Source organism: Motacilla alba, chromosome 4A (genome assembly GCF_015832195.1).
Source record: "Motacilla alba alba isolate MOTALB_02 chromosome 4A, Motacilla_alba_V1.0_pri, whole genome shotgun sequence".
NCBI lineage: Eukaryota > Metazoa > Chordata > Aves > Passeriformes > Motacillidae > Motacilla > Motacilla alba.
Genome location: NC_052045.1, coordinates 937,832 through 965,658, shown reverse-complemented (window position 1 = coordinate 965,658; position 27,827 = coordinate 937,832). Strand labels below are relative to the sequence as shown.

Genomic DNA, 27,827 nt, shown 5'->3' with positions numbered 1-27,827 from the left:
TCCTGAGAGACCCCAAAGGAGAGGAGCAGCCATTCCCAAAGCCTGCCAGCAGTCTGGTAACACTTTATGGGTGCAGCTGCAAAGGGATACAGACAGCACAGCTGAGGATGGAGGGAGAAGCACCTCGGAGCAGGGCTGCAGCATTCAGGCATGCCTGGGGCTGAAGCACCAAAAAGAGCAAAGCAAGAGGCATTTTCCCTACTGAGAGATCTCCCAGTGGCAGACATGGATGAGGGCTGCAGTGGAGATGGGCACAGTGGGGTCCCTGGGGTGCTGTGCTGCTCCTCTGGCCCCATCCAGGAGCAGGTGTCACCACTGCCAGCAGGGAGAGCTGCCTGGCACCACGTGCCACAGTAAATGATATGATTTACTTACTACCTATGGAATTGCCCAATTAATTCACTATCCACATTAATATTATGGCTCATTTTTAACTTTACTGTCTCCATCGTTCCAATTTAGTGCTGCTCAGAGATGCTGCCACTGACCTTAATGGGTTTTTCATTATAACAAAGAGCACGATATTAATCACGAGGGGCTTTCAGCTGGAGGCTGCTGCCCAAACCCCACTGCTTCGAGGAGCTGCTTTTTAGTGGTTTGGGGACCTATTTTATTTCTGCCAGGCTGCTCACCCCCGCTCACAGCGTGTACAATCCTTTGTGCTGTCCAGGAGGAATTTCTTGGTGTAGCATTTCCAGGCACAGAGGTTTTATGCGGCAGTCAAGCTACGCTGCAGATATGATAGATTTTTCTGGGCAAATTGGAACACGGAGTAGAAAACTGAAAGGATGCACCAGTCATAGCCAATGAGCCTCTTATTGTCCTGAATAAAAATCAAATGCCTTTTAATCATTTCAAATGTTCTTCTGGGTATCAATTAGTCACACATTAATATCAGTATTGCTTCTCTTCCTCAGCTCACATCAGATTAAATTCTCCCCTGTCATATACACTCGCTCTCATTAGCTTCATGGAAAATTAGTAATTGTTCCCTCTCCATTGGCATTGATGGGAGATTTTCATCAGAACCGCTTTTTATACAGAGAACCTGCTTGTCATCTTAAGGACACTAAGAGGTTTTCCCCCAAAATTATTGTCTTTTCATAAAAAATACTTTTCTTTTGTTTTTTTTTTTTTTTTTTTTTCCCTCTGAAACCCTGAAGTCTGAGCCAGAGCATTAGGGAATGGGGGGAAAAATCCAACATTTTCATGAGTGGCATCCTGCAGTTTCTGCCCCTGTCTGCATCCCAGCCATGCGTCTCCTTGTCAGGATGCAGTGGCTGTAACACAGAGGTGCAGAGGGGGGACACCAGGGGCTGCACAGGGCTTTGCTGCTCTCAAAGCCCCGATGCAAGGCTGGCTGTTTGTAAGACTCTCTATGGAGAGCAGCAGCGTGGAGGGCTCTGATCCTGCTCCCTGCCCTCCGTGGGGCCAGCCCGCTCTGTGCTGAGCTGGCCCTGGGGCTGCGTGTGCTCGTGGGTGTGCGGGCACTGCCTGCCCCCGCTGCCCCCCAGCCCTGCAGGATCAGCAGGGCTCCAGCCCAGCCACAGGGTCCCCCACCGCCCACCCTGGCTCTCCATCCCCAGCACTGCCGGGGCTGGAAGGGGCCTGTGATATTTATTGAGTTTTATTAACTCCCAGCCCTGGGAGCTCCTCACCTCTGCAGCTAATTCAGACACCCGACTCCTGATGGAGTCACAGTGATTGCCATTAAAAAGCTTGACATTTACCTTACAACAGTAATAAAATAATAATGCCTAATTTGGTTTATGAGTGGTATTTGCAGTGTTTCCTGTGCCTTGAGTGGGGGATATGGTGAAGATCTGCTGATCAATTATGTCTGCTCAGCAGCACTGCTGTAATTCTTTCCTGTAATCAGAACCATCTTTCAGCAGAGCTGCTCCAAAGTTTTCCTCTGAAACTCTAATTTTGACAAGAAAAGAAAATGTTTTCAAATACTTGAGTTTCCAGTGAATAACAAAAGCTTCCGTGATGGAACTTTCTGGTGGGAAGTGGAGACGGACAAACCTGGTGTCTGCACAGATTTGCTGCATTTAGATTTCCAAAACCTCTCAGATGTTTTCAAAGGCTGCCTGCGATTGCTTTCCATTAAAAAGGGGGGTTTTTCTCCTCTAAATAACCCTGTCAGTATGATTCCCTTCTCTTATAGCCATCTCAATCCTCCCCAGTGTGTTTTACACCCCTGCACTGCTGAGGGGCTGTGGGGTGAGGAGCTCCAGCTGCTCTGGGGCCAGGGAGCCCAAACCCCTTTGCAGGGAACAGATACACACCAGGGCACACCCCCAGCACACACGTGTGCACAGTGCTCTCCCCAGGCCATTCAGCATCTCCTCTCCTGTCCCTCCAGGATTTACCCCTGGTTTCAGGCAGCAACATCCCAGTGCTCTCAAAGCCAGTGCCAGACCTGCTAAAAGCAATTTCTTTCTCCATTTCTCATCCTGAGCAAAATTCGATGTGGATTTTCTTTTTTCAGTGCAATTTTAATTAGTGCATGATGCACTTTGGGTTTTTATTAGAGTAAACAGCTTGGAAAAAAAGTCCATGCCAGCTCTTCTACTCCAGGGAGCCTCATCCTGTTCAGACCAGAAACCTCACGCTGGATTTCTGAAAGCCTTTCTTAAGATGGGTTCATTTCCATGAAGAAAAGCTACGATTTCAACAAATGGAAATTTTTGAACGTAGAAAAAAGGAAAAAAAAAAAATTAGTCAGGAAATTCCTGGCTAGGCCGACTCTGGGGTAAGGCTGTGCACGAGAGGGAGAGCTGAGGCCTCACCCCCACACGGGCTGCACACGGGGGCACGCTGCATGGCGTGCACACCCTGCTCACCTGGCTGCACGCATTGCTCGCTCACCTGTGTGCACACGTGTCCCCTGCAGTGGCCGTGTCCCCCTGCCATGCCTGTGTCCCCTGCAGTGGCTGTATCCCCCTGCAGTGGCTGTGTCCCCTGCCATCCCGTGTCCCCTGCCATCCCGTGTCCCCCACCATGCCCGTGTCCCCTGCTATGCCCGTGTCCCCCTGCTATACCTGTGTCCCCTGCCATGCCGTGTCCCCTGCCATCCCATGTCCCCCTGCCATCCCATGTCCCCTGCCATGCCCGTGTCCCCTGCTATGTCTGTGTCCCCTGCCATCCCGTGTCCCCTGCCATGCCGTGTCCCCTGCCATGCCCGTGTCCCCTGCCATGCTGTGTCCCCTGCCATGCCCATGTCCCCCTGCCATACCCATGTCCCCTGCCATCCTGTGACCCCTGCCATGCCGTGTCCCCTGCCATGCCATGACCCCTGCCATCCCATGTCCCCTGCCATGCTGTGTCCCCTGCCATGCCATGTCCCCTGCCACGCAGGGACCCCACTGGCAGCTGCCGGGCTGTTCCCACACACTCAAGGACAGTGCAGCAGCGTCCCTGTCCCCAGGCTCGTGGAGCACCAGCAGTGTTGGCATGTCCAGCCATTGTCACATCGGCCCGAGCTGGGGCAGCCGCAGAGGTCACAGGAGAAGGGTGGCCCCGGGCGCGTGTGACAGCCACCGCGCAGCGTGGGGACGGCTGGGGACGGCTGGGGACGGCTGGCTGTCCCTCCGCGGGGGCGGCCGTGGCCCTGCCTTCCCACCGCGTGTGCAGCCGGAGGCTCCGTGACTCCACCTCGGAGCGGGCTGGCTCCTCGCACACCGAGACCATGGGAGGGACGGCTCGGCGCGGCCCGGAGCACTGCCGCTTTCTGGACGTGAGTTCCCGGGCAGCCTCGCCCTGCCACCCGCGTCCCTGCGGGGCCAGGGGCGCTGACCGTGCTCGTCCTCCGCCGGGAGCCTCGGCACAGCCCGGCCAGCGCTGCTTTCTCCTCCAACAGGGAGAAGCAGCCGAGCCGCGCAAGAGGAGCTGCCCCAGGTACCAGCTCTGCGGACTGCTCTTCAGCCTGCTGCTCCTTTCCCTCATTCTGATATTTTTTGGTGTCAAATACCTCTGGAACCCAGCACCCAGAAAAGTAAGTAAAAGCTCTTCGATCCGGCATTTCAGAGCCTTGCTTCCCCAGACGGAGCTGTCCCCCTCCCCTTGACTCGCTGAAACTTTTAACGACTCTCCAAAACCCAGGCAACTTCACAAAATGCATTTTCTCAGACCACAGGTATTCACGGGACTTTTAAAAATCTCTGTATTATTCATAACTAGCTTTTACTTTATGCGGGCTGGTTTTTTCCCCTGTCACCGCGCTCTTTCCCCGGTTGACAATTACAGGGGATGGGAGCTACGCCATGAAGAGTTAAAGTTTCTCTTCTTTCACCGGCAGCAAATTTTATGACAAGTAAGAAAATATTTTCCATTTCATTTCAATTATCTTGCCAGAAGCCGGTGGAAAAGTCATTATGCCACCGCATAAAGAGGAGAGAAAGCCAGGACGCAGTGGTGATTGATTGTCATGGATTATATTTCTTACTTTAATGTGTCTGCAATGTGAGGGACGGTGAGACGGATTAGCTTCTGGAGGAGCCTCTGCTAACTGGATTGGGCTCCTTTATTCCCAGCTGCAGCCAGGCGCTGCTGTGAGTGCTGTGTCGGGGCGGCAGCGGGGCTGTGCCTCCCCAGCCGTCTCTGCCCGCTGCTGCCCAGCATCCTGACGGTGCTGCCAAAACCCCAGTGAATCGTTTAACCTTGAAACCCACGGCCTGCCTGCTGCCCCTCATCCTCCTTTCCTTCCAATTCCCATGCTGGTGGGAGGCCCCGCTTTGCACCCCATCACCAGTGGGTTTTGCTGGCTCTCAAGAACATCTCCAAAATTCCTGTGCACAGCCAAGGCTCTTTCCCACGCTGGCATCTCCAGTCTGCTCCCTGCTCTATCCTGGAGCTGCTCCAGCCTGGCCAGGCCACCCTCCTGCCGGGCAGAGGAAGCACCCTGCTTGCTGGAAACTTTATCTTCTTATCAGCAAATAGAAATAAATACCCCCTGAAATAAAAGGAAAAACAATAAAAGCCATATGTTCCCCCAGAATCCTGCCAAGACGATTATAAAGTCTCTACTGTTCCTAGAAAAACAGGGGTCATGCCAGCCATGAGGGGAAGAGGCTGTTAACCCCTGGAGGGGTGGTTTTCTCCAAGCAGGCAGTGCAGACACAATGCCACAGCCTCAGAAAGGACATCCAGAGCCCTTGGTGTCCTCACTGGTGGAGGATGGAGTCCATGCAGTGCTCCCCAACGCCTGATGGGTGTGAGGCCATGAGAAAGCAGAGCTGTTCCTGCAGCAGAGCTGCACACAGGCACTCCCGGAGCCCAGCACTGCCCCGTCCCTGTGGCCGTGGGGCTTCTCCAGCTGGCCCAGGAGTCCTCAGGACAAACAGGCTGGAGGGGGCTGGAAGTTGGTAACGCTCAAAAATATCAGCCAAGGGGAATTAAACTCTTTGAAGAGCATGAAACCCTTCAAGCTTCCTTCATGTAACTGGAGAGTGGAAAAAAACTTGAAAGAAGATTGTTCCTCTGAGGGGTGGCCTTGGACACGGCTCTGCCCTCTGCGCAGCAGCCTCCTCGCCAGCCAGCACAGCTGATGATTCAGCTAACGAGGGCTTCATCACTGCCTTGCAGAGGGACATATTTCAGCCATTCAGCAGCAAGTGTCATTTTCAGCCCTATAAAACATCTCGTAGCTCTCTGAGCAGCACCGAGCTGGCAAAGCCCAAGTGGGTTAGCTGGCTGCTGTGCTGGCCAAAGTCGTTCTTTGTAAATGGACAGGCACTTGAAGGTAAGGTGCCACCCGGGATGCTGCCCTCCTTGAAATGATTTATGGCACTGTGTGCATTTTGTCTGTCAAAACCAGTGGCCTTCCACCCATCTTAGGCTTCAGACTGTTTTACCACACCATGAAATCCATGGAGAGCTGTAAATCTTCACAAAGTCTTCCTGCAGACCAACAGGAGATGCCCGTGGCTGCCAAGGCGCACAGCACTCCTCTGACCTTTGAGCAGGGGTGAATGTTCCCATCAGTTCCCGTCTGCACAGGCAGTTCTGCGCCCAGCTGGGTGCCAAACAGGGGATACCAGCGCTGGGAGCACTGCTGGGAGGCTTTGAACCCCCGAGGGGAGGGATGTGCAGGAGCCAGGGGACTGTGAAAGGGGGTTTGGGCTGGCACCAAGGGCACAGCTCCTGCCCCTCACCAGTGGGGCCAGCAGGCTCCTGCCCTGGTTCACGGCCATGCCCTGGGATGAACAAGGCTCTCCCATCGCTGTGTCTCCATCTCTGCTCCCTGCCCCGCGGGCTCAGGGGATTTGCACAAACCTTTTTATTTCCGCGCAGCCCCGCTCGATCTGGGAGACGAGGCTCCCCAGGGCCCGGCGGCTCTCGCCGCGCCAGCAGGATGGTTTTTGTGCTTCAAACAGCATCTGCCGCTCCTCATCCTGTAAGGGTCGGGCATCCGCAGGGACCGAGGGCTGCCGGAGTGCGGCGAGCGCCGGCGAGCGGGAGAGCGCTGCTGCCAGCGCCGCTCCCCGGGGATCAGCGCCGCCGGGAAGCCGGCTGCTAACGCCCCGGAGCTCTGCAGCAGCCCTCGAGGAGGTCTTTGATCCGCAGGCAATCCTTGATCTCCTCCAGGCAGAGAGAGGCTCTTACCTCTGCCTTTCAGGGAAAAGGCACAGAGATGGAGCGAGTAAGCTGGGGAGGACACGGTGGAGCAGGTGAGCCGGGGACACCGAGATGGAGCAAACCAGCCAGGGATGCAGTGTGCAACAAGCAGACCAGGGAGAAGGGAGAATAAAGCTCCTGTGGATTCGGGACTTCAGTCCAGCCTGGGCTGTAACCAGGCTCATGCCACAGAAAGCACCAGCAAAGGCTGAGCTGGGCGAAGCTCCTGCTGCGGGTGTGTGAGGAGCATCTTCTCCCAGGTTTGACACACGTCCCAGGCTTGACACACGTTGCTCCTTGTCCTGGCTGCAGCCTGCCCTTTCCAGCCCAGGCTCCTGCCCACGAGCTGCCTCCCCTCGCGCTGTCCCGGTGATTGCTCTGGCTCAGAGCTGGGCTGTGAGGGAGCAGCCAGACCTGTGGCAGGGTCCCCAGCAGTGGTGGTCACACACCCAGCACGGCCTGTCCACCCACTGGACAGCCTGTGAAACCAGAGGGGTGCTGAGCTGAGCCCTGTGTGACTCTGGCCTCCCAGGTTTATGACATGGAGCACACGTTCTTCAGCAACGGTGAGAAGAAGAAGATTGTGATGGAGATTGACCCACTGGCCAGGACAGAGACCTTCAGCAGCGGGAACGGCAGTGAGGAGATCCTGGAGATCCATGACTTCAAAAACGTGAGTGTGGCAGCTTGTCCCTGAGGCCCTGCAGTCCTGCAGCAGGCCTGATGGCACCCTGCAGGACCCTGTGAAGTCCCTGGAGCAAGTCCCAGGACTATTTATTCCTGCATCAGGGAGAGCAAGACCCAGACACGCTGGGGATGCTCTCAAAGGAAGGGAGATGTGCTATCTCCACGAGTTTCCACCTGTATTTAATAGTGGCATGGTTCAGTTCCAGTGAAATACATCTTAGAAGCCAGAGCTAGTTATTGGATTTACCCTTGCAAAGGAATGCAATGATCATCAGTCTATCTGAGCCCAGTGCATTTGTCTGTCTGGAGAGCATTAAAACCTCATGACACTGAAGAAGGCTCTCTATGAAACCTAATTAAAATTTGTAGGGAAATACCCTGTGCAGTGACATATGGCAAAATTTTGAGCTAATAACCTGGCAGGAACTGGGGGCTGAATGTTCATATAACCATAACGGTCAGATGCTATTCTGCATATTTTTATTAATTATAATGAGAGCTCATGATAGTTATCAGGAGAAGAGGAGCAGAGTAAAATTTTATGACTACCTGCCTTAAAATATTTGTTAAAAGCCCAGTTCTCCCAAACCATAAAATGCAATATCCCTTATGAGAACCTGTTAGTACGTCTTAGCACCGCTGCTGAACGGAACTGGCACGAAAATAGCAACAGGAAAAATGTGAGTGAACCTTCCTCCTCCTGCTGTACCCTGCCTCCAATGGGTTATTCATCCTACTCTGTGCCCTGACTGCTTTTTGGGTGTTTGCTTTGATCCTGTAGGGAATAACCGGCATCTTCTTCGTGGGACTTCAAAAGTGTTTCATCAAAACTCAGACTAAAGTCCTGCCTGAGACGACAGAGGCCAAGATCCCTGAGCTTGAGGTAGGTGAACAGAGCAGGGCTCCCCTCTGCCCTGTGAAGTGCACTCCTCTCCCTGGCATGGGGCTGCCATTCCTGCCGCCTTCCCATCTGCTCCAGCCTTCCCAGAGATGCTGCAAGAAAGAAATAATGAGTTGTGATCGCTTCATAAACTGATCTTATTTCAGAGGATTGCTTATGAAAACAAGGGAAAAGAGACGGGATTAGAAAGCAACAGACAAAAGCCTCTCAGCACAATACCAGAGATCAAGAACAATAATCCTGTTGTAGTCAAAAGGTCGTAAGGCAGCTCAGGATTAGCAGGCACCAAAAAGTCAATCAAATTGTTTTCTCCAAGATTTGAGCCTCATGTTTTCAAACAGAACGAGGCAGAAATAAGGGATTTAAAAGAGCAGCCACATTTAAGAAATGCAAATTGAGAAAACTCTTGGCATGCAGACCCGAGAGGTGGGAAGCACCAGGCTGGGGCCACTTCCTCGTCCTGCATGGACCTCTGTCCCACTGATGTGCCTGACTGCTCCCTGCACCCGTTTAACTGCCCTGCATCCTGCTGCAAGGAGCCTCACGCCTTGCCTGCTGCACGGAAAGAAGTGTGGAGTCCATGGCTGAACCCCTCCCTGCCAGGGTGACCTGCAGTGACAGCTCAGTCCCGTGACAGCAGTGATCCTTTGTCCCCGTCCCCAGGCCCTGGCGGTGGCACAGCCTTCCTGCCTCCCCATTTGCAAGAGGACGGGTGTTAGCAGACTGAACCCCCCCAGGGAAGCTGCTGCAGATAAAACGCCAGCAGGACACGTGTTTGAAATGAAGCGTGGGCAGAAACATTTCCCTGAATCATGACCCAAATTCCCAGACACCGATTCTTTGATTATGCCCTAAGAAGCTAATAGATCTTTTCAGCTACCGTCGTAAAAGGGATATAACTTCCCAGGCTTTAGCAGAACATTGCCCCGGGTAGAGAGCTGAAATGTAAAACCCGGTGAGATAAATGTAGATTTAAGCTCCAGTCATGTCTTCTTGGAGCCTGCACGCTGCCAGGTCCTGCAGGCAGCACCTCCCCGACCCTGCAGCTTCCACCAGAGACTCCAAAAATGACCCAGACTGGGTCAGGTTGTGTTGGCTCCTTCCTATGACTTCCCAAAGCCGTAAGGAAAAACTCTGTAAAAGAGATATACAGCTCTTGATGCCTTCTGGAGAGAAAAACACTTTTTGCCAGCTTGCTCTGTGGGCTACCACTACCAACACAGACAACGTTGCCTTGGCAGGGAGCTCAGCGCAGACCCATCCCATAATCTTTATATATCTCCCTCCCTAAGTGCCTGCCAAAACACACCATGGACTAATGCAACGGCAGAGACATGTGGTATAAATTACAGAACACAGCCGTGCAAAGAATTTCTGTGAGGAGTAAATTAAAGTGTTCGATCAAAAAATCAGTAGCAGAAGGAGAGAGGAATTAAATCCGAGGAGCAAACTAGAGCAGAGGTGGTTTAATCTTGTGCTTTAAATGACTGGGGGGGCTCCAGAAGGCTCTTCCAGATAGTGGGGACTGTGCAGGAAAAGGGTCTGGGGTGATGAACTAAGAGGAGAGAGAAGGGGGGTGAGGGCTGTCGGGGTATTGCGTGTGCATCCCATGAGCACCACGAGCCAAGTCCAGCTGCTCTCTGGGAGGGCAGAGGTGCCTCTAGGCCAAGGGGAGGAGAAGCAGCCAGTGCTGGGAACAGGGTGTCTCACCACGCCAGGTAATGTCTTGCTCTTCTTCCAGGGACAAGAAATCACCACCACCTACTTTGAGCAATCTGTGGTCTGGGTGCCTGGGGAAAAGCCCATTCAGAACAAGGAATTCCTGAAGAGCTCCAAAATTTTTGACATCTGCAAAAATGTGACCATCTTCTGGATCCACCCCACGCCAATAGCAGGTACAAGGAGCCATCCCCTCCCCAAGGGGCTCATGAGCCCTCTCACTGGGAACAGCCCTGCCACACACCTGTGGCCCCCTGCCACGTGCCCTCTGTGACATGGTGGGAACCCACTTTCACAGCCTCGTTGTACATCTCAGACATGAACACCGTGTTCCCCACGACCACAGGAGACCATGGCCAATGTAATAGCAGGGGCTGAAGATTCTCTCTACAAAGCACTTGTTTCTGCCAGCTCCCCGCCGCCCTGCACTTTGCAGAGTGGCCTCCCTCCTCATAACAAGGGGGAAAAAAAAAAGTAATCCCTTGTACCTGCAAAGAAAGCAGCGCTGCTGGAAACTGGGACGCCTAAATTCTCGTCACCACATGAACATCAGAGTGTGAGCAGACATCTGCATCTAAATCACACGGCGGGGTTGCCACCTCCAGCTGCTCACTACACAGCCCTCGCAGAGGTTGTGGCCTCTGAGATGTGCTGGTGTAATTACCCGCTCTCTCTAACCCACTTCCAGCCGAATGAGCCAGTTTAAAAATCCCTGCTGAGCAGACTCCCTCTGCTCTGCAGCCACAGAGGCACACGGCATCGCTCACAGTACTGGCCAGCTCGCCGGTGCTGCAGAGGGCAGGTGGGCACCACAGCTCCCCAGTGCAGAGGGAGGCTGGAGTCCCCGACTGCTGTCCCCTTTCTGCTTCCTTGTCCCTGCTCCTAGACCCACCTGCAGCATGTCCTGGGTCCGTGAGTCCAGCTGGGTGACCAAGGTGCATCCAAAGCCTTTGCCAGGACAGCAGTGTCCCAAGGCTGTCTGGCACCTTGCCTAGTAAAGGAAATTACTGCTGCTGTGGTTCTTTCCTAAGCTAAGAGAGCTGAAGCTGGCCATGAGCTGCCCCAGATCACGTTAATCTGATGGGGCCCTACAAATCCACCCCCCAGCAGCAGAGCCCAGCAGGAGGATGTGCTTCTGCACACCCACAGCCCCATCCGTGCAGGAGATGCCAACAACACCCACCCATGGGCACGGGGATGGAGCGGGCCATTATGTCCCCCAGCCCTGCCCCAGGCTGGGTGCCAGCAGGAGGCAATGGAGCACTGGTGTCCGCTGGGCTTTTCGTGTACCCCGGCACCAAATTCTGGTAGAGACATTGATTCTTGCTGCTGCATTTGTCCCCCTGTTCCGTGGTTATTGACAGCAGCATTTGGACTCTCCCTGTAGCTCCTGAGCTGGCCAACCTTGAAGGGGCAGAAGAAGAAGAGCCTGAGGTGCTGGCAGACAGCCAGAGCTGGTTGGAGGGGGGGAGCCAACACGAGCTGGAGGAGGGCACGCAGGCAGGGCCCAAGCGTCGGGCACGGCAGCTCACCGAGGAGGACCTGCCCGTCAACGACTACGTGAGTGAGGGGATCCACCCTGGGATATCTTGGCCGTGGCCAGGGGTGCCCCGGCTGGGCTCCTTGGGATCCCTGCGCATGCCCTCGGGGTGTCTGCATGTCCCCGGGATGCCCTGCTCCTCCCCTGGGTGCCCAGAGTGCCCTGCCAGGCTGTCCCGTGCCCGCTCCCGGCTGCCTCGGCCACGCAGCCCCCTCTGACTCCGTCTCTTGCCGGCAGTCGGAGAACGGGCTGGAGTTCCACCCTCTGTGGGACGAGCGAGGCTACTGCTGCGCCCAGTGCCGCCGTGCCAACCGCTACTGCCGGCGGGTCTGCGAGCCGCTGCTGGGCTACCACCCCTACCCGTACTGCTACCAGGGCGGCAGGGTCATCTGCCGCATCATCATGCCCTGCAACTGGTGGATCGCGCGGATGCTGGGCAGGGTGTAGCCCGGCCGTGCCCGCTGCCAGCCCGCAGCGGGCTGGTGACACGGGGACAGCGGTGCTGCCCTGCCCGGCGAGCCTGCGCCCCGCCGGCCGCGGCACCAGCAGCGAGAGCCGGACAATAAACGTCTTGTATGAGCGATTGCAAACAGGATGGGAAGTGGTTTCATCTCGGGCTGGTGCTAAATGGGGCTGCGAAGTGATCCAGCTGCGGGGCTGCCTCGACAGGAGCATCCACAGCTCAGGTGGGGCGTGCGGCGTGGGCAGGGCCCTGCTGCTGCTGCTGCTGCTGCTCAGCACGGCCTGAGCTGGTCCAGCGTGCTCCCACGTGTCCAGCTCAGCTGCTGGCAGCTCAGGGGTGCCACCAGTCCTTTCTGGAGCTCCTGGCAACTCAGGGGTGCCACCAGTCCCCTCTGGAGCTGCTGGCAGTTCAGGGGTGCCACCAGTCCCCTCGGGAGCTGCTGGCTGCTCAGGGGTGCCACCAGTCCCCTCTGGAGCTGCTGGCAGCTCAGGGGTGCCACCAGTCCCCTCTGGAGCTGCTGGCAGCTCAGGGGTGCCACCAGTCCCCTCGGGAGCTGTTGCAGCTCAGGCACAAGGAGCTGGCACAAGGAGCTCACCGAGGAGCTGAGAAGCCAAAGTCACAGGGAGTCCCCTCCTGTGGGGGACCCCAGGTGCCACCAGCTGTCCCCAGCCCTGTCACCAACAAACGGGTGAAGCCTGAGCTGCAGGAGGGAAGAAGTCAGTCCTGAGCACTGCAGCTGCCCTGAGCAGGACAGAGCCTGCCACAGGGCTGCAGGCTTACACCAAAGCCCCCGTGCAGCCCTGGGCACACTTCTTCTGCCCATGACCTCGGGCTCGTGCCAAAGGCAGGTCTCAGATTTCATCCCAGGGAGCCAGCTGCTGCTGAGGAGCTCTGACATCCCGCAGGTGTCACCAGGCAAAGCCCTGAGTGTCACCAGGGGAGCACACTGCCAAGGCTGGAATGGACAGGCAGAGCAGGGAACAGAGGCAGGTGCCAGGTGTGGCACCTCACATCCCAGACCCCCCTCACATCCCTGCAGCTCTCGTGGGATGTGAGCTCGTTCTGAGGACAGCTCCTTCCCCTCTGTTCACAGCTGCACTGACAAAGTGGTTAAAACACTGGGAGCTCCCCACATGGCATCCCAAGGGACACTAACCAGCCTTGGGGACACCAAGCCCTCCTGACAAGTCCCTTGAGACATTTATCCCGCTGAGAGGGGAGTGCAAACGCAGCCGGGGGATGTGTGAAACCCACCCAGCCACAGCTGCTGCCAGCAGCCAGAGCCCTGGGGCCAGCCAGCAACGCTCCTGTCCCTGCTCAGGGTGTCCAGGCAGGTGACCAAGGTGCACCCAATGCCTCTGCCAGGACACTGGTGTCCCAAGTCTGCCTGGCACCTCCACCAGCACATGCCTGTACCTCCAGAACATCTCTCCAAATTAAAGTGAGTTCTCTACACCGGTGCTATTTCACCAGGTAAGATCCACACCCTCTGATGGCTGCAGTGCTTGTGCTGCCCGAGGGGATGAGCAGGCTTGCACAAGCCTCCACAACCCATGCTGGTTTTCCTGCAGCTGCTTGGAAACCTCCAGGCTCCCCATGCCAGCCTCTGCCAGAGCCATCCCCATTCAGCTGGCATCCACTGGATGCCCCAGGAAGGAATCTGCCTGCAGGGGCCCAGAGCAGGGCAGGGTCCTTCCCTCTGCATGGATTTGAGATGATGATGGGTTTATCCAAATCCCCTCCTGCTTCTCACGTGTCCCTGCCCTGTCTCCATCCATCCATCCCTCCCTCCCTCCACTGCCCTCAGCCAGCCTCCAGCCCTTCTCCCGTGCTCTGGCACATTCAGCCTCACCGTCCCAGGCTCTCCCAGCAGGCTCTCAGCCAGCCAGGAGCTGACAAAGTCTGATTTACTCACCTGGGCTAAATGCAACACCAGCGTTTGGGCGTTTCCCTCCAGCCAGACACAGCTCGTTTGAGTTCGGTGCCTGAGACCCAAAAGCCCCCAAGCCTGGCAAAGGGGTGCTCCACTGCAGCACCAGGCTCACAAAGGCAGCGGCTTGCTGGCAAAACAGCCCAAAAATGAGCAGTAACAAATGACTTTAAAAGCTTAAATCCCCATTGCTTGTCCTGGGGAGCAGCTGGGGTCTGGCACTGCCCTGCCCTTTGCTCCAAGCCAGCTGCCAGCAGGCCAAGGATGGCCCACACTGGGCTGAAGTTACCCACCCCGCTCCTGGGCTGGGGTGCTCCAGCACTGTTACACAACCACTGTTATGAAGAAAATTCAATTACAGAAGCTATGTGCAAGCAGAAGTGCACCAGGGCACGGTGGGGGAATGCAAGCTGCCGTGGCCAGAGGTTCCTGGCTGGCCCCGAGTGAGCACATCAGCCCCGGGGGGACTTGCTGCTCCTCAAGCACAGGAATTTCCAGGACATGAAAAGAAAAGTCGAGGAGGTTTCATAGAGTAAAATATCTTAATATTTATTGTGTCTGAGGACAAAAAGAATTCTACTCAAGACATAAAATGAGTTGAAGCAGCATATAACACTGACAGTCAGGTCCCAGCTGAATCGGTGCAAGGACACCCACCAAGGTAAAGGCACCAGGAGCTACATCACCAAACCTCACTACAGCTTACAAAGAACCACTACAGCCCCTACTGAAAGAAGTACGACTATAAAAAAGTATATAAAACCCAGGGGAGGGAGGAGACAGCTTGGCAACAACCTGGCTGAGCCAAGGCTTCAGGCAGGCAGGACTGTGTTTTAACAGCCCTGTCTCAAGAACAACTGAGTCTGCAGTGAGGGGATGTCAAGGGGCTGCCCGAGGCAAGGGGAGGCATCTCTTTCCCAGTGGAGGCACTGAAGATGAGCACTGGAACACCCAGGAGCTGTGCTGAACACCAGCACAGGCAGGGCAGCACAGTGTGGCACTTGGGGCAAGAGCCGGGGCTGCAGCCGCCACAGCCACAGCAATTATTTACTATCCCAGGCAGTGGCACAGCAGAGTGGCGTCAGGACGAGTCCCTGAGTGCACCAGGACAGCTGCTGCACTCCTTCCTATGAGCTACTTGAGAAGAAGATCAGTCAGTTCAAAGCAAGATTTCACAGCGTGGCATCCCGAGGAGAAGTGGAGGTGGAGGCATCCTCCCCAGCCATTCCCTGCAAGGCACACAGCAGAGAGTCAGCACACAGGAGGGGTTTATACACAGGCTGAAACGACACGGGGCAAAATGACACGGGGCAAGAATGAAAAATGACACGGGGCAAGAATGAAAAATGACACGGGGCAAACATGAAAAATGACACGGGGCAAAACGACACGGGGCAAAATGACACAGGGCAAGAATGAAAAATGACACGGGGCAAAATGACACGGCAGACCTGGTCTTGCAGGTGCCCTCTAACCCTAAACCCCCGCCATGTGGTACCCCCACCCCACGGGTGACCAGCAGCAGCCAGGGGGGCAGAGGCAGCCCACCAGGCTTACAGACATACCCAGACATACCCAGGCACAGGCACAGAGAGCTGGGGGCCAGCTACACCATCTCATACTGATTGTTGGTGATGTACCGGGACAGGCAGCAGGACAGAACGATGCCAATCAACTGAAAAAGAGAAAAAACAAACCCCACGTGTCAGAGCCAAAACCAGGGAGAGGTGTTTCCAGGAGAAAAATTGATCCAGGGTTTTATGAAATCCAAGGAAGCGCAGTGGGGTTTACAAACCACAACAAGGGCTGCTGCTGCACCCTGCTTCAGAATCACTGAAAGTGGCTGAAGCACAGGATGCTGGCAGCACCACCTAAACAAGCTCCTCGCAAGAGATGCTCCAGGTCCCATCCTGTTACAAGTTGCTTGATGAAGCATTGACAGTTTTATGGTAATTGCAGAGATTACACAGGTACCAGGAGTGTCACAGCCAATTACACAGCCACTGGAGAATGGCAGCACCCCTCCCTGCTGCAAGGACACTCGGGAAGCAAGGCTGCTGTCCTCACATCAGCAAGGTACTGCTATCACAACGTGCCCCGTTATCACAGCACAGCCTCCCAGCCACTGTGCAGACTCCAGGGCCAGATCCTGCATGACTCTGACCTCCAGAAGCCAAGTTAGAGGCACATCAGCACAACGGGTCCCCGTCACAGGCGTGACCCAGCCACGCTTGTGGAAGGGGCAATAAAAGCCAGGAACTGGTTACAATTCCCAAGCCTGCCATCGGCTGAGATAAGGCTGCAGCTGGGAGTGCGTGTGCAGCTCACCACTCGTGTATCAGCCCCATCTCAGTGAGTCCAGCCCAGCCCAGCCCAGCCCAGCCCAGGCGGGGAGGAGCGGGGCGAGCAGCGGCACAGCGGAGCAGGTCTCTCCCAAAGCACTCGGTACCAGCAGCTGCAGGCTCCCACCTCTCCCCGGTTCAGTCCCCCTGTTACAGAAAACACCCAGTGACAAGCTCAGAGAGCTGAGTATCTCAGCAGGTTCCTGCTCCCCAGCCCGCAGTCCCGGCCAGCAGCTCCGTGACGCTCACACCGCAGCCTCTGGGCGCCGGGTCAAGGGGAGGCAGAGGCTGAGCCCCTCCACACCAGGGCTGGGCTCAGCCCCAGAGCCCAGCAAGCTCGCACGGTGCAGCTGGAGCAGGGCCAGCCGCACATCCTGCAGCCATCGGAAAGCCCTCGGCACCTCGGGAGAGCCCAGCGTGGCGTGCTGGGGGCAGGGGCCTCCCGTTTCCTGCTGGGATGAAGCTGCTGGAGCTGGGGCTGGCCAGCACGCTGCTGCTGCTGCTGCTGCAGGAAGCGCCCTGCACAGCGGGGTGAAGGAGAGGTGGGGGGACAGGACACAGGGCAGGGTAGGGTGGTCGGCCACCAGCACAATGGTGGCACACCGGCGCTCACGGTGAGCCCACCACGCAGGAGCCGTGCCAAACACCCTCCTGACAGCCCTGTGGGCGGGGAGGGAAAGGAAGGGAAAGATGTGGCCCCTGCCAACAGCAGGCATAGAGCGTTTGTCCGTCTCCGTTTGTTTTGTCTCGGGGTCTGTTGTTTCAGAGAGGAGATCTCCCCACATAAACCCGGGCTCAAGGAAACAGAGCCGGGGCTCCAGCCCTGGGTGTAAGAGACCAGGGCCTGCACGGCACTCAGGCTGAACCCAAGGGAATCCACGGAGTAGCTGCTCCTCCCCGAAACCAACCGTGCCTTTTGTACTCGCCAGACTTTGCACTGGAATGGAACACCTCAGGAGACACGCTGGCTTCACCCTGCCCCCTCCCGAGCCAGACAAGGGAGACTCACCTGGAAACACGCGATGCCAAAGGAGATTCCGGCCACGACGCTCATCTTGGACTCCATTGTTGACGTTACCAGGAAAAAACAACCCTGCAGAGGAAGCGAAGCAAGCGCGTGGATCCAGTGCTTTCCACCCCAGGAGTACAGGCCAGCTCCTCCCCAAAGCACCCGGAGCTCCAGGGGAAGATGCTCCTGTGCAGGCAGCAGGGGGGTCCTGGCTGGCCCCTCCTGGAGACCCCCGCGAAGCCATTTCCAGTCTCCCAGCCCAGATGCCTTATCAAAGGGAGCACTGGAGCACTGCCCTTGGGCTGCTCCCAGCTTCAGCCAGGTGACTCACCAGAGGAACCCTGCATCCCTCAACCATCCCTGTGGATGAGGTCACACGCCCTCACCACCGGGTCAGGACTTTGCACCCAAGGGAGATGTCAGCACTGCCGAAACAAACTTTACTGCCAAGCTGCCTCCTTACTCACCTGTTCTTCAAAACACACATCCCCAAAGGCAGCGCTTGGGTCTGGCTGGGCCCTGATCTTGAAGGAAGGAGCGAGGGAACCTCAGACAGAAGGGAGGATTCCATACCCTTACCCACTCCAGGGGAGCCCCTGGGCCACTGAACATCAGCATCGACAGGGCAGCTCTCCTTCCCAACCTGCCAAGGACAGACTAGCCCTCCTGCACACACCCATCCCTGCCCAGCCCACCTCTAGGACCAGCAGGCAGCTTCTTCTGAGCTTAACTTACATCCACAAACACTTTCAGCTGGGCCTTGTTTGGGTCCTTCAGATCCTCCTCCGAGCAGTCGTTCTGGTTCTTGCAGCAGCTCTGGGGGATGCCCTTCTGGCTGAAGTACTCAGTCCTCTCCCAGTCTGAATAGTTCTGCACCCCGCAGCAGTGCAGCTGCAGTGGGAAGCACATGTGGGGAGCCTGGTCACACCAGGGAACTGACCCTGACCCCTGGTCCCGCCACCACTGCCATGGCTCCCCCATCTCATCCAGCATCTGCCAAATTCCAAAGCCTCTGAGGGGATGCTGGTGCCACAGAGGACACAGGGGATACCCTGGGTCAGGGCAGCATTCCCAGCTGCTGCCAGCCCGGGGCTCTCACCCATCCCCACCTGGGGCTCTCACCCATCCCCACCTGGGGCATCTCACCCATGCCCACCTGGGGCTCTCACCCATCCCCACCTGGGGCATCTCACCCATGCCCATCTGGGCTCTCAGCCATCCCCACCTGGGCTCTCACCCATCCCCACCTGGGCTCTCACCCATGCCCATCTGGGCTCTCACCCACTCCCACCTGGGCTCTCAGCCATCCCCACCAGGGGCTCTCACCCATGCCCACCTGGGCTCTCATCCATCCCCACCTGGGCTCTCACCCATGTCCACCAGGGGCTCTCACCCATCCCCACCTGGGGCTCTCACCCATGCCCATCTGGGCTCTCACCCACTCCCACCTGGGCTCTCACCCATGCCCACCTGGGCTCTCACCCTGCCCAGCTGGGCTCTCACCCTGCCCAGCTGCCAGCCCGGGGCTCTCACCGTTCTCTGGATGGTGTCCACGGCCTCGCTGTGCTGATCTGCAGTCACGTTGTAGTCCTTCAAGGCCAGGCCCAGGTTACTCTCGAAGCTTGTCTTTATCTGCCAGAGAGAGGGGTCAGTGGCGCCGTCCCTCCTGCCCTGCAGAGCCCATCCCGCGCTGGTCACCGCTCGGGGACGGCACAGGTGACTCGGCACAGGTGACTCGGCACAGGTGACTCGCAGAGGTGGCTCCGGCCGTGGCCAGAGGCATTCCCAGGCAGCAGGCAATTAGGGGCTGTATTAAAGGGCGGGCTGGATGCACCGTGGCAGCAGGGATGCTGCCTGTAATAACAAGGACGAGAGCCGTGCCAGCTCCCTCCCAAGCAGGCACAGAAACCCTCCCAGGAGCTTTAATTACTGAAATTATTGCAGAAGATAGACCAAAGCCAGAAATTACAGTCCAGGGCTACTCTGCCTGTTCTGATCGAGGGACAATGTGCTGTGCTGGACTGGCCCCGCACCCAGGCTGCTCCTTCTGGGTCCTGACAGGGACCGAGCTGCTCTTTGTGCTGGTTTAACCCCATCTTTGCTAAACCGAGCACTGCTCCCGAGCAGCCCCTCTGTCCCCCGGTGACATCTGCGCCTGCCCCGGGGTAAAAGCAGCCTCAAACTCACTCTGCAGCACTGGGAGAGGCAGAGGCCACCCAGACTCACCTCGTGCCTGAAGACGAACCCCACGATGGCAGCCACCAGGACGATGAGGAAGATGAGGGACAGGAGCATGGCATACTGCAGGCAGAAAGGATGGGATGGGCTAGGACAGGGTGGGATGGGGTAGGAGGAGAGGATGGGATGGGGTAGGACAGGGTGGGATGGGACAGGAGGAGAGGATGGCATGGGGTAGGACAGGGTGGGATGGGACAGGAGGGGACAGATGAGATGGGCTAGGACAGGGTGGGATGGGACAGGAGGAGAGGATGGGATGGGGTAGGACAGGGTGGGATGGGACAGGAGGAGAGGATGGGATGGGGTAGGACAGGGTGGGATGGGACAGGAGGGGACGGATGGGATGGGGTAGGACAGGGTGGGATGGGACAGGAGGGGACGGATGGGATGGGGTAGGACAGGGTGGGATGGGACAGGAGGGGACGGATGGGATGGGGTAGGACAGGGTGGGATGGGACAGGAGGGGACGGCTGGGATGGGGTAGGACAGGGTGGGATGGGACAGGAGGGGACGGATGGGATGGGGTAGGACAGGGTGGGATGGGACAGGAGGGGACGGCTGGGATGGGGTAGGACAGGGTGGGATGGGACAGGAGGGGACGGATGGGATGGGGTAGGACAGGGTGGGATGGGACAGGAGGAGAGGATGGGGTAGGACAGGGTGGGATGGGACAGGAGAGGATGGATGGGATGGGGTAGGACAGGGTGGGATGGGACAGGAGGAGAGGGTGGGATGGGACAGGAGGAGGAGAGGATGGGGTAGGACAGGGTGGGACAGGGTAGGGTAGGGATGGGACCAGACAGGAATAGGATGGGGTGTTCCAGGATGGATCAGGAGATGGATCAGGAGAGGATGGGGCTCCATCCCGCCCTGTCCCAGGCCACCCACCAGCTTGAGCATCCAGGTGCTGCCGCGGCAGGTGGCGAAGCAGCCGAAGGTGCCCAGGAGGACAACGACGGTGCCAGCGCCCACCAGCACGAACGGGACATTGGTGGCTTTCTCGTCCAACAGGGAGAAGTAGACGGCCAGGCTCACCCTGCCCCAGATGCCCACGGCCAGCAGCACAATGCCCGACACCTGGTGGGGAGAGGGGAAAGCCGCGCCGGCTGGCTCGCGACTATCGCGACAGGGCGGCGCGGCCGCGGCGCGCGGCGGGGGAAAGGGCGGGCGCTCACCCAGAAGACGAAGGTGTAGGTGAGCAGGACGCTCTTGAGGCAGGTGATCACCGGCTTGGTCTGCAGCCGCCGCGACGGGGACGCCATGGCCGCCAGGGCGAGCTGCCGCCGCTGGGCGGGGCCGGCCCGCCCGACACGCCCCCGACACGCCCCCCGCCGGAGGGGCCCGAGCGCTCACGGAAATGGCCGAGCGAGCGGCCGGCACCGTGCTCTTCCCCCCTCCTCCCGCAGAGGGCGCCCCTGTCACCCCCTGGCACCCCGGCACCCCCTGTCCCCTGGCACCCCTGTCCTGTGACACTCCTGTCCCCTGTCACCCCCTGTCACCCCTGTCCTGTGACACCCCTGTCACTCCCTGTCACCCCCTGTCCCCGGCCACCCATGTCCCATGTCACCCCTGTCACCCCCTCTGACACCCCTGTCACCCCTTTCCCCTGTCACCCCCTGGCCCCGGTCACCCCTGTCCCCTGTGACACCCCTGTCCTGTGACACCCCTGCCAGGGCCACTTCTTGTCCTAGGACAACCCCTGTCCTGGGATCCCCTGTCCCCTGTCACTCCCTGTCCTGTGACACCCCTGTCCCGTGACACCCCCTTGTCTGGTGTCACCTCCTGCCTGTCCCCTGTCACGACCTGTCCGGTATCATCTGCTGCCTGGCCCGTGCCGCCCCGTACCTGTCCCCGCTACCTCCTGTCCAGTGCCACTCCCTGCTTAGCCCGTGCCACCCTCTCTGCAGTGCCACCCAGTGCCTCCCCCGTGCCACCGCCTGCCCGTGTCACCCCCCGCTTGCCTCATGCCACCTCCCACCTGCTTGGCGCCACCCGCTGCCACCTCCCGCCTGCCCCGTGCCACGCTGTGCCACCCCTTGCCCGACCCACGCCATCATTTCCTGCCTCCCCGGTGCCACCTCCTGCGCGGTGCCAACCAGAGCCATCCCTGCTCTCCTGCTGCAGCCCTGCCGTGCCCCACCCCGTGTCCAGCTGTCCAGGTGTCCAGCTGTCCAGCCACCCCGCGCCCCGGCACACGGCACGGCCAGCACGCCGGGCTTCCTGCCCTCCGCGGGCTGAGCCCTCCCGGGGCTGTCCGGGGGTGTCCCCGGGCCGCGGGGGGCTGCGGGGGCTGCGGCAGCAGCAGCCCCTCCCGGCTGCCCTCCCTGCCCGGGACAGCGTGTCATTAATTAGCGCTCTCAGCCTGGCCGCCCCATAATTAACCCTCTGGGAGAGCAGCAGTCCCCCGCGAGCGCTCCCGCCGGGCCGTGCCAGCCCATCCCTCCCTCCCTGCCCTGCCCTGCCGCCCCAGTGCCCGCTGCTGCCCTCCTGCCCCCGCCCAGCGCCCCTGTGCCCGCGGGGCCGGCAGCAGGACCGCAGCTGGAAGCGCTTTTCTCGGCAGCGGCCTCGGAGCCTTCCGTCTGCAGCGGGGTCTCTCCCTCCCTCCGGCGGGAGGTGGGGAAGGGGACCGGGCTCCTGCGCTGTGGTGCTCGCCCCTGCAGGCCCCCCGCTCCCGGGGCCCGTCAGGGCTGGCACAGGCTGGCTTTGGCTCTCTCCCGTGTCCGCACTGGCTCCCGGCTCTCCTGCTCGCAGAAGAAAGCCTCTTACAACTTTTTAAAGCCCCGGAGAAGCAGGAGGCGCGCCGGCAAACGGGCGATCCTGGGATTTATTATTTTTTTTACAATCTCATCGTTTTGGGCCTGACTCACGGCTTTTGAATGTTTGGGATGGGCAGCCAAGGGGGAAAGTAAGTTTGCTCAGCAGAAGCAGAGCGGCCAGGCAGGAGCGACAGGCATCTGTGCAGTGACAAGGCGACAGGGGGGCCCTTCATCCTGCCGCCAGCTCCTCTCCATCCTCGCCAGGGCTCGCGGCTGCTCCCGGCCCCAGCACGGAGGGTGGGCTGCCCAGCACGGACCCCCGGCTGCCCCCCGGCTGCCCAGCGCTGCCCCCCGGTGCCCGGGATGGCGCGGGAGGCAGCCCCCGTCCTGCTGCTGGTCCTTGCCAGGCTGGTGTCATCCACGTGGCACGAAGGTGAGCTCCGGGTGTGCGGGGGCTCCTGGGGGTGGCAGCCTGCGCGGTTCTGCTCCCGCTGGGGGCTCGTGGTGGTGGGAAGGGATGGAGGGCGCCCGGGAACGGCGGTGCCGGGAGAGCATCGGTGCCTGAGGAATGGGGTGCCCGTGCTCGAGCTGTGGGTACAGGCAGGAACGGAGGGGATGCTGGCAGGCATCCAGGGAGGAGCAGGGAACCAGCCCGTCCTCCTCACACCCCCGCCTGCTCCCGCGGGGCCACCGGCCGCAGAGGTGAGCCCGCGCTCCCGACTGCCCCATGGCTGGGAGACCGGGTCACGGGCCTTGTTTGGGGTGGTTTCCCCTTCCCTGCTGCCATCCCCTCCCCTGGCCGTGCTGCCAGCACACCTGGGGATGCTGCTGCCCGGTGCAGGGGGCTGAGCTGGCCCCAGGTGAGAAGGAAAAGGCAGCGCTGGCAGAGGAAGGGAACATCACCGTGAAATGGCACATCTGCCGCGGGGACACGGCGCGCTCTGTCCCCAGGGCCCCGGCGGGAGTCTCGGCAGCCCCTCAGAAAAGGCCTTGTTGCCCAGGTCACCCATCCCCACCGTGCCGTCCCTGCTCCCCCGCTCCCCCAGGACCCACGGCAGCGGGAACGGGCAGCCGGATAAACGCGCTGCGAAACGGGCGGGCTCCACGGTAGAGTTCACTTTGGAAAGATTTGTAATGGAGTTTCCTCCCGTGACGGCGGGGCTTCTGCTCGGGCTGGATATCCCCGGCGGTATCGCCTTCCCCAAGCCGGGAGCAGAGACCAGGGCCCGGCGGGGGCAGGCGCTGCCGCCTTTGCGGGGTGCCCAGGCCGAGCATCCCCGGCGTGCCGAGGGAGCGCGGCGAGCAGGGGGCAGCGCTGGCGGGGGCCGGCGGAAACGCGGCGGAAACGTGAGCTCAGTGCTGGGGAATGCCGCGGCCGGCCGAGGCGCCGAGGGGCCGCGGGAAGGATGTCAGGCTCTCCCTGCACGGCCCCCTCCCCACCGGCGGCCCGCAGGGATGGAGCGGGGCTGTCCTCAGCCCACCCGCGGGGCCCGCAGCGCAGCACGGGTGGCGAGGGGCCAGCAGCTCCGGCCGAGCCCCTCCAGCAGCTCCATCGTTCCCCGGAGCACGGGCAAGGGGCTGCACCCCCAGCAGCCCCCGGCCGGGCAGCGTGCTCGCCATCCCTTCCTGGGCGAGGGGACGGGCGGGCAAGGGCAGGCGAGGGCAGCTTGCTTCTTTCCCTGGGCATGCCCCGTGGCAGTGACGGTCCCATGGGAGCGGGTGGAAGGGCTTCCCGGCAGCACGAAGCCGGGGGTCGGTGCCAGCGCCCGTTTCCTGCCACAAGCACGGCTGCCGCTGCCGCTGTTTAGTCTGCGGCTGGTGCCAGCCCACTCCGTGCCACCGGGGACTGGGCTCGCTGTTCGCCCAGCTTAACCCCTGACAGCTCTGCCCAGGGCTGGGATTGCTCGCTGGCAGCTGCGGGACGTTTTGCGGCCACGAGCTGCCCTGCTCGTCTCTTCCTTCCTCCCAGGGTCTGGCTACTATCTGGAGAGCCACACCAACGAGGTGTACGCAGAAGAACCGCCCCCCGAGCCGGCCCTGGATTACCGTCGAGGTAACAGCACCCAACCCATCCTTTGTGTCCTCGTGGGGAAACTGAGGCGCGGCAGACTCCTCCGTCGCCTCCCTGCTCTCCCGCAGTGCCGCAGTGGTGCGCCACGCTCAGCATCCACCGCGGAGAGGCCACTTGCTACTCGCCGCGGGGCAGCTCCTACCGCAGCAGCCTGGGCACCCGCTGCGAGCTGAGCTGCGCCCGCGGCTACCGCCTGCTGGGGCCCGGGGCCGTGCAGTGCCTGCCCAGCCGCCGCTGGTCGGGGATGGCGTACTGCCGACGTGAGTGTCCCCTGCCAGCACCCCGCAGGCTGCCACGGCGGCCAGCCCCGGCCGCTCTGCCCACCCGGCGGCCGCCTCCCTCCCCTCTTTGCCGTCTCCATCGCAGAAATCCGGTGCCACGTGCTGCCGGCGCTGCTGCGGGGCTCCTACGTGTGCTCGGCGGGCGTGCAGATGGATTCCCGCTGTGACTACTCCTGCCTGCCCGGCTACCAGCTGGAGGGCGAGCGGAGCCGCGTCTGCATGGAGGATGGGCGCTGGAGCGGCAGCGAGCCGAGCTGTGTGGGTAAATTCTCACCCCGCGCTGCTGAGGCACGCAGGGGATCGTCACCCGGGCCTGGGGTGTCTGCAGGAGTCACCCCACCGCCAACCCGGACATTTCCTGCACCTCCCTCCCTCGGGACCCCTGTGCCTGGCCCCGCGGTGCCCCGAAGCGCAGGCGGCAGCCCGGGGCTGGGGCGCTCAGCGCTGGCTTCGCAGCAGGTCCGGGCGGCTCCGAGCCGCCTGGGGTGGTTCAGCACCGCTCTCACATCTCAGCCAAGGCCTCCGCAGGTTCCGTGAATCCCTCTCCTCCCTCTGGGCAGATCTGGAGCCTCCCAAGATCCGCTGTCCAGACTCGCGGGAGCGCATGGCAGAGCCGGGCAAGCTGACGGCCACCGTCTACTGGGACCCTCCCCGCGCGAGGGACTCCGCCGACGGAGTCATCAAGAGGTGAGGGCAGAGGGGCTGCGGGCACTGCCAGCGGGGCCCGGAGGCCGTGCCGGGGGTGCCGATGGAGAAACCCGTCTGTTGGGTCAGGGTGATGCTGCGGGGCCCGGAGCCCGGCTCGGAATTCCCCGAAGGAGAGCATGTGATCCGCTACACCGCCCACGACCTGGCTTACAACCGCGCCAGCTGCAAGTTCAGCATCCGCGTCCACGGTGAGAGCGCTGCCGCGGCCGCTCACTCTGCCCAGCTCCGGGCTGCGCAGCCGTGCGGGCACCCACTGCCCTGGCCTTCAGCAGCACCCACTGCCCCTGCCCTGAGCAGCACCCACCGCCCTGGCCTTCAGCAGCACCCACTGCCCCACCGCCCTGAGCAGCACCCACCGCCCTGGCCTTCAGCAGCACCCACCGCTCCTGCCCTGAGCAGCACCTACCGCCCCAGCGCTGGCAGCACCCACCGCCCCTGCCCTGGAAGCACCCACTGCCCTTGCCCTGAGCAGCGCTGGCAGCACCCACCGCCCCAGCCCTCAGCAGCACCCACCGCCCCGGCCTTTAGCAGCACCCACCGCCCCAGCGCTGGCAGCACCCACCACCCTGGCCATCAGCAGCACCCACCGCCCCGGCCCTGAGCAGCTTCTCTCTCTGCAGTGAGGCGCTGCCCCGTGCTGAAGCCTCCGCAGAACGGGTACATCTCCTGCACCTCCGACGGCAACAACTACGGTGCCACCTGCGAGTACCTGTGCGACGGGGGCTACGAGCGCCAGGGCACCTCCCTGCGCGTGTGCCAGTCGAGCCAGCAGTGGACGGGCTCCCAGCCCCTCTGTGCACGTAGGTGCTGCGGGCAGGGCAGGGCTCGCCCGTGGCGACGCCCAGAGCTTTGGGGGGTGCTGCCCGGTGGGTCACAGGGGTGACGGGGGCACGATGGCACCTCCCCACGCGCTCGTGTGGTGCCCCAGCCATGCAGATCAACACGGATGTGAGCTCGGCCGCCAGCCTGCTGGATCAGTTCCTCGAGAAACGCCGCCTCTTGGTCATCTCGGCCCCGGACCCCTCTGACCGCTACTACAAGATGCAGATCTCCATGCTGCAGGTGAGCAGAGCTTCCTGCCGCCCCCCTGCCCACCGGCACAGCCGGCAGCCCCTCAGTGCCCCCTCCTCCACAGCAAGCCGCCTGCGGGCTGGACCTGCGGCACGTCACCACCGTGGAGCTGGTGGGGCAGCCCCCGCACGAGGTGGGACGCATCCGGGAGCACCGCCTGTCCCTCGGCATCATCGAGGAGCTCAGGTAGGGCGGGCGGGGCTGTCCCGCACAGCCAGGTGGCTGCTCAAGGCGACAGGGAACGGGGATGCCTCTAACAATGGCAAAGCATGAGGTTGCAGCTAGGTTCATGAGCAGCCCCTCTGTGCTGCACCAGCGGGGCTCGAGCAGCGGGGGGAACCCCTGCAGGTCTGAATGCAGTGTCACCAGAGCTTCCCAGAGCCCACAGCCCCGGGGAAGCGGTGGGAGCCCCCACTCCAGGAGGCCCTGAGCGTGGTTGCCAGAGGCGGGCAGGCTCGGCCCTCCACGCAAGCCCTGAGCACGACCCCCATGCCTGCAGGCGCTTCCTGCACCTCACCCGGTCGCGCTTCAACGCGGCGCTGCTGGACAAGGCGGGCACGGACCGCGAGCGCTACATCGCCCCGGTCAGCCCCGACGAGCTCTTCGTCTTCATCGACACCTACCTGCTGAGCGAGCGGGAGGCGGCGCGGCGGGCACAGAGCGGGGACCCCTGCGAGTGACCCCCGGCGGCGGACACCTCCCTGTCTGCTTTCCTAGCCGCCCGGGGCAGGGGAGGAGCAGGGTGCCGAGCAGCGCCGGGGATCGGGGGCTGTGTGCCAGCAGCGGCCCACGGCCCAGGGCCGGGAGCTGTGTCCAGCTGGGGCACGGTGCAGCCAGCCGGGACCCTGCTGGGAGACACTGGAGTGCCCCTGCTCAAATCCCAGGGCAGGGGGGAGCCTGAGGAGAGCGGCAGGGCGGGGAGGGCAGGCTGGCCAGCAGGGAGACAGCCTCTACAGCAGCTTCAGCCTCCCCACGGCTCGACCTGGACCCGATGCCCCCACTCTGAAAGCCTTGATTAAAAGCAAATGGCCCCACGCTCAGCAGAGCCCAGAGCAGCCAGGCAGCGTGCAGTCCACCCTGAAGGGCTCGCCCTCTCCCCTGCCACTCACTCCCTCTCCCACCACCCACGGGGAACCCTTTCTGGGAACTGCTTTGGCAGTAGAAAATTAAGTTGAAATAAATAGATTTGTATAAAAAGTCAGCGCTGGCACATGTGTCACTGAGAGGCCTGAGAAACAAATGTTTCCTGGAGACCACAATCCCCAACCCCCCAGGCTGACCCCACACAGCTCCATCCACCCAGCGCTGCAGCTGGGGCTGGGCTGTGTGTGGGGAACAGGGTGGAGAGGACAAGGAGAGAGCAGACTCTGGAACAGGGTGGTAGGAAAAAGAATGGGAAGAAATAAAACCACAATGACATTTAAAAGCATTTTGCCCAGGGGAGAAGAAGGGAGGGTCCACGAGGAGTGCAGTTCAGCCTGAAATCTGGT

General features: G+C 60.4%; 3 protein-coding genes across 5 annotated transcripts; 2 read left to right on the top strand and 1 right to left on the bottom strand.

Moving 5' to 3' along the window:
- Positions 1–3,605: 3,605 nt before the first annotated feature.
- TNMD (tenomodulin) lies at positions 3,606–12,058 on the top strand. Its single transcript, XM_038122770.1, has 7 exons — positions 3,606–3,742; positions 3,866–4,000; positions 7,154–7,294; positions 8,090–8,191; positions 9,951–10,104; positions 11,316–11,488; positions 11,706–12,058. The coding sequence occupies exons 1-7, from the start codon at positions 3,695–3,697 to the stop codon at positions 11,913–11,915; spliced, it is 963 nt and encodes a 320-aa protein (XP_037978698.1). The 5' UTR covers positions 3,606–3,694; the 3' UTR covers positions 11,916–12,058.
- A 2,331-nt stretch (positions 12,059–14,389) lies between these two features.
- Positions 14,390–20,759, bottom strand: TSPAN6 (tetraspanin 6). 3 transcript variants are annotated; one of them, XM_038164842.1, is made up of 8 exons: positions 20,626–20,759; positions 20,339–20,527; positions 19,439–19,513; positions 18,746–18,844; positions 17,948–18,103; positions 17,213–17,296; positions 15,427–15,536; positions 14,390–15,090 (listed from the first exon to the last, which is right to left on the bottom strand). In XM_038164842.1, exons 1-7 carry the CDS (start codon positions 20,710–20,712, stop codon positions 15,468–15,470), a joined length of 759 nt encoding a protein of 252 aa, XP_038020770.1. In that variant the 5' UTR covers positions 20,713–20,759; the 3' UTR covers positions 14,390–15,090; positions 15,427–15,467. The 3 variants fall into 3 exon arrangements, with proteins under 3 accessions (XP_038020770.1, XP_038020769.1, XP_038020771.1); XM_038164841.1 differs by having other exon boundaries at positions 15,437–15,536; XM_038164843.1 differs by lacking the exon at positions 19,439–19,513 and having other exon boundaries at positions 15,437–15,536.
- Positions 20,760–22,049: 1,290 nt separating this feature from the next.
- On the top strand, positions 22,050–27,809 carry SRPX2 (sushi repeat containing protein X-linked 2). Its single transcript, XM_038122807.1, has 10 exons — positions 22,050–22,639; positions 24,176–24,259; positions 24,346–24,537; positions 24,644–24,820; positions 25,119–25,245; positions 25,333–25,454; positions 25,887–26,066; positions 26,195–26,328; positions 26,402–26,523; positions 26,837–27,809. Exons 1-10 carry the CDS (start codon positions 22,570–22,572, stop codon positions 27,015–27,017), a joined length of 1,389 nt encoding a protein of 462 aa, XP_037978735.1. The 5' UTR covers positions 22,050–22,569; the 3' UTR covers positions 27,018–27,809.
- The last annotated feature ends 18 nt before the right edge of the window (positions 27,810–27,827 follow it).

Bases quoted from the DNA above. Each gene is read 5' to 3' on its own strand.
- TNMD (XM_038122770.1), top strand. From the start codon at position 3,695: ATGGGAGGGACGGCTCGGCGCGGCCCGGAGCACTGCCGCTTTCTGGAC. The intron at 7,295-8,089 runs GTGAGTGTGGCA...TTGATCCTGTAG, and splicing joins AGATCCATGACTTCAAAAAC to GGAATAACCGGCATCTTCTT. The intron at 11,489-11,705 runs GTGAGTGAGGGG...TCTTGCCGGCAG, and splicing joins ACCTGCCCGTCAACGACTAC to TCGGAGAACGGGCTGGAGTT.
- TSPAN6 (XM_038164842.1), bottom strand. From the start codon at position 20,712: ATGGCGTCCCCGTCGCGGCGGCTGCAGACCAAGCCGGTGATCACCTGC. The intron at 19,514-20,338 runs GTGGGTGGCCTG...TTCTGCCTGCAG, and splicing joins GCACCTGGATGCTCAAGCTG to TATGCCATGCTCCTGTCCCT. The intron at 18,104-18,745 runs GTGAGAGCCCCG...TTCCCACTGCAG, and splicing joins TGGACACCATCCAGAGAACG to CTGCACTGCTGCGGGGTGCA.
- SRPX2 (XM_038122807.1), top strand. From the start codon at position 22,570: ATGGCGCGGGAGGCAGCCCCCGTCCTGCTGCTGGTCCTTGCCAGGCTG. The intron at 22,640-24,175 runs GTGAGCTCCGGG...CCTTCCTCCCAG, and splicing joins GTCATCCACGTGGCACGAAG to GGTCTGGCTACTATCTGGAG. The intron at 24,821-25,118 runs GTAAATTCTCAC...CCCTCTGGGCAG, and splicing joins CAGCGAGCCGAGCTGTGTGG to ATCTGGAGCCTCCCAAGATC.